Source organism: Oncorhynchus mykiss, chromosome 3 (assembly GCF_013265735.2).
Source record: "Oncorhynchus mykiss isolate Arlee chromosome 3, USDA_OmykA_1.1, whole genome shotgun sequence".
NCBI classification, from domain to species: domain Eukaryota; kingdom Metazoa; phylum Chordata; class Actinopteri; order Salmoniformes; family Salmonidae; genus Oncorhynchus; species Oncorhynchus mykiss.
The window spans coordinates 11819613-11836880 of record NC_048567.1 but is presented as its reverse complement, the minus strand read 5'-3'; the positions used below and the strand labels follow the sequence as shown (position 1 = coordinate 11836880).

General features: G+C 43.6%; 1 protein-coding gene across 1 annotated transcript; it reads left to right on the top strand.

The window, feature by feature from the left end:
* The first annotated feature begins 11779 nt into the window (after window positions 1-11779).
* On the top strand, window positions 11780-17268 carry c1r (complement C1r). Its single transcript, NM_001124380.1, is given in 13 exon segments — window positions 11780-11958; window positions 12422-12635; window positions 12751-12934; window positions 13397-13537; window positions 13628-13833; window positions 14297-14444; window positions 14689-14807; window positions 15014-15092; window positions 15241-15375; window positions 15574-15648; window positions 15746-15951; window positions 16204-16421; window positions 16794-17268. Coding segments are annotated over 13 exon segments (2124 nt in total). The 5' UTR covers window positions 11780-11932; the 3' UTR covers window positions 17167-17268.

The window sequence follows — 17268 nt, the reverse complement described above, 5'->3', positions numbered from 1 at the left end:
GCCCAGGCACAATTTAGATTTTGGCCACTAGATGGCAGCAGTGTATGTATGAAGTTTAAGACTGTATGTGTATGTGTAAAGTTTATTTCTGTTCAAAATGTTGTATCAAGACTGCCCAAATGTGCCTAATTGGTTTATTAATAAGTTTTCAAGTTCATAATTGTGCACTCTCCTCAAACAATAGTAAGGTATTATTTCACTGTAATAGCTCATGTAAATTGGAGTTAGTGCAGTTAGATTAACAAGAATTTAAGCTTTCTGCCAATATCAGATAAGTCTATGTCCTGGGAAATGTTCTTGTTACTTACAACCTCATGCTAATCGCATTAGCCTACGTTAGCTCAACAGTCCCGTGGGGGACCTACCTATCCTAGCCTGGAGACTCCATCCACCCCAAGAGCATTGACATGGCACAGAGGGGCAGAAGGAACAAACAGAGGCTGGGGGAGAGGACGAAGACAGAAAGAGAGAGGGGGGGGGGAGAAAAGAGAAAGCTAGAGTGAGAGAAAGGGGGGCGGGGCAAAAAGTGGGAGAGATAGAGAGAGAAAGGTGGGACACAAGATTAATAGAGAGAACGAGAGAGAAGGAAAGTATGAAGAGAAAGAGAGAGTCAATAATATAAACAAATAGACAGAGAAACAGTCAGACAAACAGAAATAACAAGCGTGAGATGCATGAGAACATCAAATCAAATCAAATTTATTTATATAGCCCTTCTTACATCAGCTGATATACGTCAGCTATATCAAAGTGCTGTACAGAAACCCAGCCTAAAACACAAAACAGCAAGCAATGCAGTTGCAGAAGCACGGTGGCTAGGAAAAACTCCCTAGGAAGGCCAGAACCTAGGAAGAAACCTAGAGAGGAACAAGGCTATGAGGGGTGGCCAGTCCTCTTCTGGCTGTGCCGGGTGGAGATTATAACAGAACATGGCCAAGATGTTCAAACGTTCATAGATGACCAGCAGGGTCAAATAATAATAATCACAGTGGTTGTAGAGGGTGCAACAGGTCAGCATCTCAGGAGTAAATGTCAGTTGGCTTTTCATAGCAGAGCATTCAGAGTTAGAGACAGCAGGTGCGGTAGAGTGAGAGAGTCGAAAACAGCAGGTCCGGGACAAGGTAGCATATCCAGTAAACAGGTCAGAGTTCCATAGCCACAGGCTGAACAGTTGAAACTGGAGCAGCACAACCAGGTGGACTGAGGATAGCAAGGAGTCATCAAGCCAGGTAGTCCTGAGGCATGGTCCCAGGACTCGGGTCCTCCGGAAGGGGAGGGAGAGGGAGAGAGAGATAATTAGAAAGAGCATACTTAAAATGCATACAGGACACCGGATAAGACAGGAGAAGTACTCCAGATATAACAAACTGACCCTAGCCCCCGACACATAAACTATTGCAGCATAAATACTTGAGGCTGAGGCAAGAAGGGTGGGGTGACACTGTGGCCCCGTCCGACGATACCACTGGACAGGGCCAAACAGGCAGGATATAACCCCCACCCACTTTGCAAAAGCACGGCCCCCACACCACTAGAGGGATATCTTCAACCACCAACTAACTACGCTGAGACAAGGCTGAGTATAGCCCACGAAGATCTCCCCCACGGCACAAACCTGAGGTGGGGGCGGAAAACCCGGACAGGAAGATCACGTCAGTGACTCAACCCACTCAAGTGACGCACCCCTCCTAGGGATGGGATGGAAGAGCGCCAGTAAGCCAGTGACTCAGCATCCCTTAATAGGGTTAGAGGCACAGAATCCCGGTGGAGAGAGGGGAACCGGCCAGACAGAGACAGCAAGGGCGGTTCGTTGCTCCAGTGATTTCCGTTCACCTTCACACTCCTGGGCCAGACTACACTCAATCATAGGACCTACTGAAGAGATCAGTCTTCAATAAAGACTTAAAGGTTGAGACTGAGTCTGCGTTTCTCACGTGGATAGAGACCATTCCATAAAAATGGAGCTCTATAGGAGAAAGCCCTCCAGTTGTTTGCTTAAAAATTCTAGGGACAGAAAGGAGGCCTGCATCTTGTGACCATAGCATACGTGTAGGTACTAACTGAAGTTTATTTAGTGCTTTATCCGGGTACCCGGAAAGTAGAGCATTGCAGTAGTCTAATCTAGAAGTCACAAAAGCATGGATTAACTTTTCTGCATCGTTTTCGAACAGAAAGTCTCAGATTTTTGCAACGTTACGAAAATGGAAAAAAGCTGTCCTTGAAATAGTCTTGATATGTTCGTCAAAAGAGAGATCACGATCTAGAGTAACGCCGAGGTCCTTCACAGTTTGATTTGAGACGAATGTACAACCATCAAGATTAATTGTCAGATGCAACAGAAGATCTCTCTCAACACAGTAGAAGCCTCATTCAAATTTGTATAGACGGTTGTGGAAGCCCTAGGAAGTGAATCTTCATTCATATCCCAATGGGATTTCAATAGGGAATGGGTTGAAAATATACCAACCTCAGATTTCTCACTTCCTGGTTGGATTTCTTCTCAGGTTTTTGCCTGCCATATGAGTTCTGTTATACTCACAGACATCATTCAAACAGTTTTAGATACTTCAGAGTGTTTTCTATCCAATACTACTAATGCTATGCATATATTAGCAACTGAGACTGAGAAGCAGGCCGTTTACTCTGGGCACCTTTCATCCAAGCTACTCAATAGTGCCCCTGTAGCCATAAGAAGTTATTAATGCGAGTGTAGCGAAATGCTTGTGCTTCTAGTTACGACAATGTAATAATATCTAACAAGTAATCTAACAAATTCACAACAACTACCTTATATACACAAATGTAAAGGATTGAATGGGAATATGTACATATAAATATATGGATGAGCGATGGCCGTGGCGAAGTAATTACAATTTAGCAATTAACAGTGATAGATGTGTAGATGAGGATGTGCAAGTGGAAATACTGGTGTGCAAAAGAGCAGAAAAACAAAAACAAATATGGGATGAGGTTGGTTGGATGGGCTATTTACAGATGGGCTGTGTACAGCTGCAGTGATCGGTAAACTGCTCTGACAGCTGATGCTTAAAGTTAGTGAGGGAGATGTAAGTCTCCAACTTCAGTGATTTTTGCAATTCGTTCCAGTCATTGGCAGCAGAGAACTGGAAAGAAAGGCGGCCAAAGAGGTGTTTGCTTTGGGGAAGACCAGTGAAAATTACCTGCTGGAGAGCGTGCTACGGGTGGGTGTTGCCATGGTGACCAGTGAGCTGAGATAAGGCGGAGCTTTACCTAGCAAAAACGTATAGATGACCTGGAGCCTGTGGGTTTGGCGACAAATATAATTTGTAAATGACATAATGTAGGATATGTAAACATTATTAAAGTGCCGTCATTGAAAGTGACTAGTGATACCTTTATTAAGTCAATTTATTAAAGTGGCCAGAGATTTGAGACTGTATGTTTGCAGCAGCCTCTCTATGTTAGTGGTGGCTGTTTAACAGTCTGATGGCCTTGAGATAGAAGCTGTTTTTCAGCCTCTCGGTCCCAGCTTTGATGCACCTGTACTGACCCCGCCTTCTGGATGATAGCGGGGTGAACAGGCAGTGGTTCGGGTGGTTGAAAGCGGTGGTTCGCGCTTTTAGTTTTGCGCAAATGCTGCCATCAATCCAAGGTTTCTGGTTAGGAAAGGTTTTAATAGTCACAGTGGGTACGACATTTCTAATGAACTTGCTAATAAACTTGCTCACCGAGTCAGTGTATACATCAATATTATTGTCTGAAGCTGTCCGGAACATATCCCAGTCCACCTGACCAATCTTGATGCGTGGAATCCGATTGGTCAGACCAGCATTGGATAGACCTGAGCACGGGCGTTTCCTGTTTCTGACTATAGGCTGGGAGCAACAAAATGTAGTCATGGTCAGATTTGCCAAAGGCAGGGCAGGAGAGAGCTTTGTATGCGTAGTAATTATCCAGAATGCAACCAGCTCGTGTCACGCATTCGATATACTGATAGAATTTAGGAAGTCTTGTTCTCAGGTTAGCTTTGTTAAAATCCCCAGCTACAATAAATGCAGCCTCAGGATGTATGTTTTCCAGTTTACATAGAGTCCAGTGAAGTTCTTTCAGTGCCGACGAGGTATCTGCTTGGTTGGATATACACGGCTGTGACTATAATCTAAGAGAATTCTCTTGGAAGATAATGCAGTCGGCATTTGATTGTAAGGAATTCTATGTCAGGTGAACAAAAGGACTTGAGTTCCTGTGTATTGCTGTGATTAGTCGTTAATCTGAGTTGTTAATCGTCGTTAATCATAAGGCATACTTTTTTTAACCAGAGAGATGTTTGTTTCTGTCGGCGCGATGCATGAAGAAACCGGGTGGCTGTACCGACTCTGACAACATATCCCGAGTGAGCCATGTTTCAGTGAAACAAAGAATGGTACAATCTCTGATGTCTCTCCGGAAGGCAACTCGTGCCCTAATTTCGTCCACCTTGATATCTAGAGATTGGACATTGGCGAGTAATATGCTTGGAAGCGGTGGATGGTGTGCTCGCCTTCTGAGTCTGACCAGTAGGCCGCTCCGTCTGCCTCTCCTTCAGCGACCACGTTGTTTTGGGTCGGCCTCTGGGATAAGATCCCATGTCCAGGGTGGAGGTCTGAACAAAGGATCCGCTTCGGGAAAGTCGTATCCCTGGTCACAATGATGGTAAGTTGACATCGCTTTTATATCCTATCGTTCTTCCCGGCTGTATGTAATAACACTTTAGATTTTCTGGGCTAACAATGTAAGAAATAATACATAAAAAACAAACAACTGCATAGTTTCCTAGGACTCGAAGCAAGATGACCATCTCTGTCCAAGGTTCAAACACACCAAGACAGTCGTGAAGAGGGCATAACAAAGCCTCTTTTCAGTCCCCCTCAGGAGACTGAAAAGATTTGGCATGGGTCCTCAGATCCTCAGAAAGTTCTACAGCTGCACCATCGAGAGCACCTGGTATGGCAACTGCTCGGGCTCCAACCACAAGGCACTATAGAGGGTACATCACTGGGGCCAAGCTTCCTGCCATCCAGGACCTCTATACCAGGAGGTGTCAGAGGAAGGCCCTAAAAATGGTCAAAAACTCCAGCCACCCTAGTCATAGACTGACTCTCTACTACCGCACGGCAAGCAAACCCACAACCTTCTGTCAAGTAGCCTGCATCGACTGCCACAAAACCGAGCTGAAGTGGTAAAATCGAGAGAGAGAGAGAGAGGGAGAGAGAGAAAGAGAGAGACATTTATGCTGCTGCTCTTGCTTTCACGAGAGTGGTACGTGTTCTTGGCCAATCTAAAGTCTTTAAAGTGCCAATGGGCTACAGTCATATAGCCTCCGTGTGGGGCAATAGTTAGGAAATATCTAATCAATGGAAAGTGGAATTAAAATGACAGAATTAAAAGTTAAACGAGAAGGATAGGCTACAACGACCAAGAGTAAACAGGCGGGCTGCTACTTAATATTCTGAAAGGAGTAGTTGTTATTTGCCCTGCAGCCTCAATTAGCCTAGCTAGCTAACGTTAGCTGGCTTAACTAGCTTCTCCCGGGTTGATGCAGTCAAGACAGGTACTACGTAATCATATTTGATGATAAATATCCTAGCTATGGCAGCAGTTAGTCTACTATAGAGCGAGTCAGCTAGGTTGGTTGCTGTCTCTAGTCTCTCACTCCCTGCTCACAGTGTCACTCGTTCACAGTACGGCCCCTCCCCCGCCTGGTAGAGTGGCACCTCTCTCTCTCCTCTTGCACTTTATCAGCTCCGGTTAATAAAGTACATGAAAAAATAATGGGACCCGGTCTGGATCAGACCAAGTCTATACAAAAAGGGTCTAGTTGTCCTCAGGTCCGTTCGGAACGGGTCTTTCTATTTAAAACAGTTATTTATGCATATCGGGTCTGGGTGGGAAAGCCCCGGGTTCATTTCAGAACAGGTACAGCTTTTTGGACTTGTGAAGACCTCTAATATCAACCACAGACCCAGATGAGCAGCCAAGTCAGAAAGATGACCCATGCTGCTATTTTTATTAACACAATCGCCTCACCTTATCTTCATCCCTGGTATTTCCATTCAGCACATGTGCTGCAGTCATGATCCAGTGGTCCCCGATAACTATCCCTCCTCCTCTACCATTTACTATCAGCAACACCTGCCAGGGGAAGCATCCAGCTGGTGCTGGCTTTCCCCCAACAATCCTTACAATCCCTGGGAGGTTCACTGTAAGAAGTCCACACACTAGGGACAAAAAGGGACACAAGAGGTACACATAGACAGCTACACTCACAATAACTGCTAACCATGTGTATGTGACCAATAACAGTTGATTTGATTTGACAGTGACAGTTGACTAAGGAACACTCACATCCATTCATTCATGTTGTAAAACACATGCACATTCACACTTAGAAACACAAATTGTCTTCTTGCTGTATCTCATTTCAAAATGTTCTCCTTTCCCTTTAAGGAGGGTACATATTTATTATGAGATACCTGGGATACATTGGAGAATCATATAGTTGTTCTGATCATCTTTCCACTTTGTGTTCAATGAGCATGTGAAACTAGCTATTTTTTATTTTACCTTTATTTTACTAGGCAAGTCAGTTAAGAACAAATTCTTATTGTCAATGACAGCCTAGGAACAGTGGGTTAACTGCCTTGTTCAGGGGCAGAAGGACAGATTTGTACCTTGTCAGCTCGGGGATTCGATCTTGCAACCTTTCGGTTACCAATCCAACGCTCTGACCACTAGGCTCCGCTGTACACTGAAAGAGTGTCATTAGAATGTTGTAATTGCTGTGAAATATATTTTCAATTGCAAAAAAATAGAGTTAACAGCTGTTTGAAGCTGGTTGGCCAAAACCAAACGTAAAAGGCTCAAGAGTGATTCTCCGCCAGGGAGGTACAATGATTACCTGCAGTATTCAGTGCTTGTTTTCTCATTTCAACTGAAATTGAGCAAAGTGTAGACTTTTAGCAATCAAAGGAGATGAATGTGGATGACAGGAAAAGGAGGACCGAGCACGCCCCTGTTCTCATCGACGGGGCTGTAGTGGAGCAAGTTGAGAGGTTGAACATTTTATTGGTCACATACACATGGGTCGGCCTCTAGGATAAAACAGATGTTAATGCGAGTGTAGCGAAATGCTTGTGCTTCTAGTTACGACAATGCAGTAATATCTAACAAGTAATCTAAGAGTGAGAGTGAGAGTGAGAGTGAGTGAGAGTGAGAGTGAGAGTAAGAGTGATTCTCCGCCAGGGAGGTACAATGATTCTCTACAGTATTCAGCTTGTTTTCTCATTTAAATTGAAATTGAGCGAAGTGTAGACTTTCAGCAAACAGGGAATTACAGCGTGATTTCCAATAAATAACAAAGCCACAAAGTCAGAACATCTTTCTCATTTTGATGACAGATGCCGCTCTGTTGGGAGAACTCAATAGGCGGATATCACAGCCAATAACAACTCTGGTGGGTAAGTAATAATGTAAAACACCATCATTCCACTATTACTGCACATATATTATGTACATTTTCTAAAATTACAATGCAAAAATTATTAAATAAATCCTATGTCTAGCACCTATATGTTTCTTTACATAGATATCTTTAAAAAAAATAAGGAAACTATTTACATTCACTTTTTTACTATGTAACGCTAATGCTTAAAATAACCATAAAACATCTTCTCATGGACTAAAGGTCAGATTCACTCAACATTTGATCTTTGCACTCATCACAATAGTCCCTAACAACTTTGAGAAAATAACAGTGATGCATTCAAAGATGGCCACACTGTACCAGTAGATGCGTATTAGCACATTCGCTAATATGCTAAAATATGCTAAAAAAATACTTTAAAATCATGAATGATAGGATCAAATGACACTACATTTGGAATGTATGCCCATGGTATACACCTTAAGTTAGCTAAGGGATAGTCAAAAGTTATTGACTAATTATTGAGTTATTGACACACATTTTACATGTCAATTTAAACCACTGTAAAACCCAATCCAGAGAGGCCTATCAACTTGAAACTTGTCAACGCTATCATGGACATCCCTACACTCTTAGAAAAAGGCATTCCAAAATGGTTCTTCGGTTGTCCCCATAGGATAACCCTTTATGGTTCCAGGTATAATCCTTTTTGGTTCCAGGTAGGACTCTTTTGTGTTCCATGTAGAACCCTCTGTGGAAAGGGTTCTACCTGGAACCAAAAATGATTCTTCAAAAGGGTTCTCCTATGGGGACAGATGAAGAGCACTTTTAGGTTCTAGATAACACCTTTTTTTCCTGAGAGTGTAAGATGAACCACACTGAATTTGGTATTGATTTCTCCAAAAACAAAGAAACTATTAGGGGAAGGGAAAGGGAGATACCTAGTCAGTTGTTCAACTGAATGCATTCAACTGTCTTCGCATTTAACAACTCATTCTTTGCATATGTAACGTTAATGCTAAAATGCTGCATTCATCATCTTCGTTAATGCTGCATTCATCTTCTTCTCATGAACAATACATCAGATTAGCTCCAGATTTTCAATTTAGACTCATTACATCAATCTTTAATGATTTTGAGAAAAAATTGTTGCTGCATACAAATATGGCGCAGTGTACCTATAGATGCACGTTAGCACACATGCTAATGCTAAAAATACTCTACAAATCCTCTTCTCATGAACCATAAATCAGATTGACTCAAGATATGGTAATACGACTCATTGAATTAGCATCTAATCATTTGAGAAAGATAACCAACTTACTTGCGTCATTCTCAACTGGCCTACCTGGATAAATAAAGGTGAAAAAAACACAAAAAAAACCCTGTGGTATTGAGAGATAAATATGGTATCGCTTTTACTGATTGCACATAAAGGAAGATAGTTCCTATATGATTGGGTGCTTGCTTTGTTATCCAACTGATCTTGTGTCCTTTCTATCATCCCGTGAACCCCGTTCATTGCTGCTTGCAGCTATATTTAATATTGAAATGTAATAAAAAGATGGGACTCAGAGGGTTCATTATGGACTTCACATTGTTAAAAATATATGATCGTAAAAAGTCTCACCATTAACTCTTTTAGAGAGAGTGTAGTACAGCTCATTGCAGTGGTACTAAATGACTGAGAGATGCTGGTTCTGAGAGCTAGATATGAACGTCACCCCTCCATTCAGCAACAGTTCGGGTTCCCCACAGTCAATTACTGCAGAGGAGAGAGAAAGAAACATCATCACCATCATCATCATCATCATCATCATCATCTTTACCCTAGAGAGGGATGGTGTGGTATCTTGAAATATGGAGCTGTATGAGCAAGTTATAAAGTAGTAGTCATTATCATCTTTGCCGTTGTTATCACAATTGTTGTCATTAACATGAGCATGCTCATCCTCATCATCATCAGAAGCAACAGCAGATTCCACATTATTATTATTATACAATAACACAGTCAAAGCACTCGCACAAAACATTAAAACACACAAACACATCTATAATAGTTACATTTTAGAATGTTTTAGAATCTTCCTCCTCTATGGTATTTTTGATCCAGTCTACGTAGTTTGCCACACGCGTGTAGACCCCATATTTTTTCAAGGCCGTCCACAGTCAATCCCCCAACTGACGATCCCTGCTAGATATTCGTAGTTTACTGTTTTAGTTGACCTATGCTTACCCAATCTGACCTATCAGGTATTTATCGTCCTTTGCTGGCAGACACAGTGGCATGATATGAGCGTGATTGGATGTTTTAGATGGATCAGGGCGATGTCATGGTCATAGTTTACATTGTTGTATTCAGGGTGAATATGGAGAGAGGTGGCCTCAAGGGGTGGAGACTGGATGAGGTTTTTCACATTGTTGTCTCCAACACCTTTGGACAGGGAAAATGAGTCACACTTAAGATATACACTTAATCAGCAGTCAGACAGTCCTTTTTCCATGGTATCGTATAACCCCTGCCCAGTCATTGAAAGCGATAGATTAGGGCCTAATGAATTTATTTCAATGGACTGATTTCCTTCATTTTCTTATATTTAATGTTAAGGGACAGTATTCTGTAGGTGAGAATGAAATACAATTCCATTATGTGTGTGCTGAAGGCACCTGAAGAGTTAAAGGTGCAATATGCAGGAATTGCTCTGTCATTTCCTGGTTGCAAAAATTCTAGTAGTTCGCCTAATCTCAGTTTATGTGACAAAACAAGCACTGTACCATCTAAACCGATGTGAAATATCTTTTCAATAACCACAAATACACACTTTTACACTCATCATATGCTCCTGCTACTGTCTTGTAAACTACCAATACTGTCTGGAAAAATGTTAATAGGAGTGTTGTTCTACCAATTGGGTGCCATTTTGAGTGCTTAACTTTAAGAAAAATATTGAAGAAAAAAAATGACTTTGAACATTCTGTCATAATCCTTAAGAGTCATTTGATGCTCTCCACCAAAATATGTCTGTTTAAACTAGAGATATCAGTTTATTTCTATGGGCTGCGTCTCAATCCATCACATCCGCCTAGGACGAATGGCCTTCCACATCTGAGCTGGAAAGTGTCAGAGCTACAGCGCTGTTTGTCAGAACAGGAGACATCTCAAAAATCGGTTTTCTCACGAAAACTTCCCTGCCTTCCTCTTTATCTCTAGGGTTTGGTGTAGGAGTCATGAACATCTCCAATAAGCTCCAATATGTCCAGCTTCCTGTGGTGGATCAGGAAACGTGCAGAGCTGCTGTTGCCCTGAACGATAGCGGACACAACTGGGGACTTGTTCTGTGCCGGGTTACCTGAGGGGGTCAAGTCTAAATGTACAGTGGACAACGGAGGGGTGTACGTCCTGAAGGAGGCTGAACATTTTTGGTCAGCGGGGATCATTAGCTGGGCAAAAGGATGTGTATGACCTGGCCAATATGGGGTAAATACCCATGTGGCTAACTACATCTGCTTGATCAAGAAGACCATGAAGGAGAAACTGGACCAATATAAGTTGTAGTGGCGATCAATGACATCTGTTCTCTCAGCATCTCACTTTTTGTGTCCATTAAACATGGAACCTCTATTTATTTTACACACTTCCAAATTAATCTCACAAGATATGACTAATGTTGCATTTACGCACTGTAGTCTTAGAAAAGAAAAGCTTTTTCGAGGCTCCGATGCAACAAATGCACTAAATACCAACGTTTCCACAGCTAAGCTGCCTTCATCAGGGTCTCATCTATCTAACATACATGTAGGCTGTCATATCCCATAACTACACATGACCAGGGATGTAGTTTAAAAAAGGTAGATCACCTGAATGCTATAGTGGATAGTGTTGTGTACAGTGTGTTCTTAGCAGCACTACAGTACATCCCTGCATCATGTGACCTGAACTGACATACCCAGACCAGCATGGAGTTTGTCCCTATGTGTAAACAAAACAATCTATTCAAACAGAATTTACAGGAAGAGCACTGAACACACTTTCCTCCCACTCTCTCTCTCTCCTCCCTCCCCTTTTCTGCCCCTTCCTCCCCCTCTACCCCCTTTCCCCCGCGCCCCATCCCCCCGCCAACCTCTGGTAGATATGCATTCTGTCTTTTATAGGTTTCAATTTCGACATTAACGTAAAAAAAGGTTTTACCTTTAAGAACTGGTTAATTGTTGTCTTTTAACTCCACCACCACTACTCCCCTGTCTCTCGGGCCCTTTCACTCTCTCCCTCCCTCTCTCTCGTCCCCCCTTCTCATTCGTCTAGTTCAGCCAAGTCAAACAGAGCAGGTTTTAACATTTAGACTTTTAGACTCGTAGTCTAGCATAATACCTCACCATAGGTCTCTATTGGGACACACAGACTGCAGGGAATTCAAGTCTAATACATGTGAGCAATAGCCACACAACAGTAAAACAATAACAACAGAAACATTTGTAGCCAGGACCTTCAACATGGACTGGATCCATCCGTTCATCTGGTGAGTTTGTTTGGTTACACTGTACTTGAACCCATTGGCTATAGCTAAGTGAACGTAAACAACAACTGCTTAAGTGAGTGTGTAAAGTCAGTTGTCATAATCAGACCAGCTGCCGTGAAGGTGTATGTCGTTTAGTCCATTACTAGTACATTGTGTCATGTGACTAGCACGTTTGAGAAAGAGTTCAAATGAAGTATAACCTATTTGTTTACATTACGCAGCACACCAGTGGTTTTAACCTTTATTGAGTCTTCATCTTGAAGGATGATGAGAACATATGATTCCTACAGCATCATTAGGTTATGTTTTCTTCTGCTTCCTGGTCCCAGATCAGAAAATAGCTCTCTATCTGATCAGTCATCATACAGACATGTTTCAAGGGGCTGTATTTACCTCGTTGTGACATACAACTCCTCCTATACCTCCCATCTCAGCCCTCTCTCCCTGTGTTGGTCTGCTCCAGGCTGCTGTGTGTGTCTGTGTGTGAGTGTTGGCGGTTGGCTCGGTCCCTGCCAGCCCTACATGGGGTAGTCCAGTCCCCCCAGTTCCCCCAGCCGTACCCAGCTGCCCTGTCACAACAGTGGGACCTCAGTGTACCTGAGGGCTACCAGCTCCAGCTCAGCTTCACTCACCTGGACATCGAGCCGTCAGCCGACTGCTACTACGACTCCCTCACGGTCAGTGGACTTCAAAAGAACACTTTGACACCTTATTATAAAACGTAGGATGTATTAAATGTTTCTTACCGATATTGGAATATGTCCAATAACCTTCTTCACTCCGTCATTCCAGGTTTTATATGACAAGAAGGTCCTTGCAAAGTTCTGTGGTCAGGAGAATTCTGCTGATGGACATCACCCAGGCAACCGGCCACTCTTGTCTCCAGGCAACAGGCTCACCCTGGTCCTTCAGACAGACGACACGAACCCTGAGCCACACCAGCACCTCGGCTTCTCTGCCCATTATCAGGCCAAAGGTAGCAACCCCACTAGAGGATTAGATGCCCTGCTCACAACATTAATACATAATCCAAGACAACCGTACAACACTGTTAAACCACAAACCCCAGGAAAGTCTCAGGGAAGGTGACATCACGGTGTGATGCTAAGCTACACCCTCCACCAATCTCCTTCTCTTCACCATCTCTCTCTCCATCCCTCCACCTCTCTTCTCCACCCCTCCACCTCTCTTCTCCATCCCTCTCTCCTTCCCTCCACCTCTCTTCTCCATCCCTCTCTCCTTCCCTCCACCTCTCTTCTCCATCTCTCTCTCCTTCCCTCCACCTCTCTCTCCATCCCTCCACCTCTCTTCTCTATCCCTCTCTCCTTCCCTCCACCTCTCTTCTCCATCCCTCTCTCCTTCCCTCCACCTCTCTTCTCCATCTCTCTCTCCTTCCCTCCATCTCTCTTCTCCATCCCTCTCTCCATCCCTCTCCCAGACATAGATGAGTGTTCAGCTCCAGACCCTGAGGATAGTTCTGGTCCACTCTGCTCCCAGATCTGCCACAACACCCTGGGCTCTTACATGTGCTCCTGTCGCCATGGCTACGAGCTCCGCCCTGACCAGCGCACCTGTGTCTGTGAGTACATCTACTCTCTATCTGTGTGCGTGTGTGCGTGTGTGTGTATTGTAGTCCTACACATCTTGTGGACATCTCTCTCTCCCCCAGTGTCCTGTGGTGGGGGTATATTTGATGAACCAGAGGGGACTCTGTCCAGCCCAGGCTACCCTGACCCATCACCCCACGGCCTGGCCTGTCAGTATGTCATCTCTGTGGAGCCTGGGTTCATCGTCACCCTCAACTTCACTGACAGCTTCCACATAGAGCACATAGGCACCCAGAATGGACCCAGCTGCCTCTACCACTGGCTACAGGTAACACTGTACAACGCCCTGACCACTGGTTACAGGTAACACTATACAATGCCCTGACCACTGGTTACAGGTAACAATATACAATGCCCTGACCACTGGTTACAGGTAACAATATACAATTCCCTGACCACTGGTTACAGGTAACACTATACAATGCCCTGACCACTGGTTACAGGTAACATTGTACAATGACCTGACCACTGGTTACAGGTAACACCATAAAATGCCCTGACCACTGGTTACAGGTAACACTGTACAATGCCCTGACCACTGGTTACATGTTTTTAATGTCCTCAGCACTGCATAGAGTACATTAATGTTAAGTATTGAGTATTGCATGTGTACATTAATTAAGTATTGCATGTGTGTGTTTGTTCATGTGTGTGTTCATGCATGTGTGTGTGTTCAGGACAGCATGCTTTTGTTTGTTTACAGTGTTTTATCTCTCCTCTGCCTCGCCCAGGTGTCCATCCCCGACAAGGAACCCCAGAAGCTGTGTGGAGTGAAGAGTCCTGGACTAATGCCCACTAACTCTTACACTGTCCAGCTAGACTACCACACTGACTGGGCTGGTCTGAGCCAGGGCTGGAGCCTGCACTACACTACTCAGAGTGAGAGAGGGAGGAAGAAATGCATAGAGAGGGAGAACAGAGGTAGAGGGAAATAATGAAAGAGGAGAGGGAGAAAGACAGAGCAAGGGAGAGTATGAAGGAAGGGCAGATGCAAACTGGTGAAGGGCAGAACAGGTGAGAAGGTAAAACCTCCTGGAAGTAAAGCAGAGAATGCAGGTCAAAGTTGAAGCCTAACTAAAAAGGCCCTGGTCTGAAATCCTGATATGTGTGTTGTTGTTCATAGGGGTGCAGTGTGCTTCACCCAGTTCTATCACCAATGGAAGAGTCACCCCAAACTTTCCCCAGTACTATTACAGAGACTACATCCAAGTCCGCTGTGACCCTGGCTACAAACTAATGATGGTGAGATTAAACAATCCCTTTTTACCCTGCCTCTTATCATTCTCTTACCTCATACTTCCTTCCTTCTCTTTCTCTTGTTTATATTCAGTCTTTTTATTTTCTACAAGGACTCTTTTCCCGGAAATATCCTCTGTGAAGTATCTCTCTCTTTCTCTCTCTCTCTCTCTCTCTCTCTCTCTCTCTCTCTCGCTCCCTTTCTCTCTCAGGATGGCAGAGAGATCAAGAGCTATGCCTCCATGTGTCAAAAGAATGGACAGTGGCACCTCTCCCTCCCTGAGTGCCACAGTGAGTTACAACCATAGAAATGGATTCTATTTCTATGATCACAACCTAATACATTCCCATGAGTCAAGTTCCATATTAAACACAGATGTATTTTTGTCTCTCTGTCTCTCTGTCTCTCTCTCTCTCTCTCTCCCTTTCTCCTGTGCAGTAATTGACTGTGGGGAACCTGAAAAATTGCTGAATGGAGGCGTAAGGTTCATATCTGGCTCTCAGAACCAGCACCTCTCCGTCATTCAGTACTACTGCAATGAACCATTCTACTCACTCCTTGGAGGAGCAACTGGTGAGATGTTTTAACTATCCTTCATCAGTCACACACATTTGCTCACTAAACAATAATGTGTTTTTATTTAATTTGTGTTCTGTCTGTCTGTCTGCCTGCCTGCCTGCCTGCCTTGTGTTGACAACCACTGTCTGTCTGTCTGTCTGTCTGTCTGTCTGTCTGTCTGTCTGTCTGTCTGTCTGTCTGTCTGTCCTTCAGTGAGCTACACTTGTGCAGCAGATAGAACATGGAGAGACAACCTTGACACCCCTGTCATTCCCTCATGTATCCCAGGTAACTCCTTATGTATCATTTTCTTTACCATATCCATCAAATACCATCCTGTATGTATTTGTCTGACCCTCGACACTACTTTACCCCCCACCCCCAGTCTGTGGTCAGCCCACAATGTCCATCTCAGGCTTTCAGAGGATCATGGGGGGAGACAAAGCCCCAGACAAAACCATCCCCTGGCAGGTGATGCTCAGTGTGGACGGAGGCAGAGGAGGGGCCATGGTGATCGGGGACCGCTGGATCATGACTGCAGCTCATAACCTGGTGCAGCAGGACAAACTTGTGCTAAAGGAGAAAGTTCGGGTAGGTAGATTGTGACACACCCATCAATCAATTCATTGGACACTGTAGAACAAAAGTATTTCCTGCTTATGTTTTTAAAGGTATAGTCCACTTAAATATCTGGAGTAACAACAGGCAAAGAGAAGTCTTCAGTACTTTGGTAAAGCTACCACAAGCTAATGTTCAAATTACGTGTGTAGAAGTCCTTCAGTGATGTCAGATTTGAAGAAGTTGAATATCTATACTGAAGTTGAATTATGTTTTGTTTTCAAGGTTTTTGTGGGAGACAATGATGCAGAAAAACTTGCAAAGCTCACCCCTCTTGGTGTCACCTCCCTCCACCCCCACCCTGAATACAAAAACACAGACAGTGCAAACTACAATCATGACATCGCCCTGATAAAACTCCAACAACCACTCACATTCCAGGCTGCCATCATGCCATTGTGTCTGCCACCAGAGAACGCTACTTACAACATTGGCCAGATTGGGTGAGAGCCAGACTTGTCCTGTTCTTTATTAAACATGAGAAAGCTGAAGAACAATATTAACATTCATATTATTAAAGACATCAATAAGAACACAAAGAGGAAGTGTATTTTGAAGGGATAGATAGACCCACATTTCATAATGTGTCCATTCTTATCATGGAAGTAGTCAATGCGCAAAGACTGCAACCTACACATTTCATGACTTCTTTTTCACATCCTTAAATTCAATTGTAAAATCTAAAGTATCCTAACTGCACAACTAGTCCTTAGCAGTCCACAGTACATCAATGTTCTTTGGTAAGCTAACGAATGTAAGGCAATAGTTTTCTGAGTAACTCCTTGACCTCTTTCCTGACCTCTATCCCTTATCAGTATGGTGTCAGGCTTTGGCATCAAAGAAGATGATACCATTGCCAACGATCTCAGGTACATACTCCTACCAGTAGTGAAAGAGGATGAGTGCCAAGACTCTGTCAACCGAGCAAAAGCAGCAACTTCAACAAAGAAGATCCCTGTTCTGACAGTCAACATGTTCTGTGCCGGAGTACCTGAGGGGGGCAAGGACTCCTGTATGGGGGACAGTGGAGGGGCATACGTCTTGAGGGATAGTATTACTAAACGGTTTTGGGCTGCAGGTATTGTCAGTTGGGGTGTGGGTTGTGGGCAGACTGGTAGATATGGAGTGTACACCCGTGTGGCTAAATACATTAGCTGGATCAACAAAACCATGGAGGACAATAAGTAAAATATATAGGCAAAGACAACGAGGGAAAAAGAACAGAAATACAAAAGTATTTTCAATTCAAGTCCTGATTTATGAATCCAAATAAAGCCCAAATGTTTAATC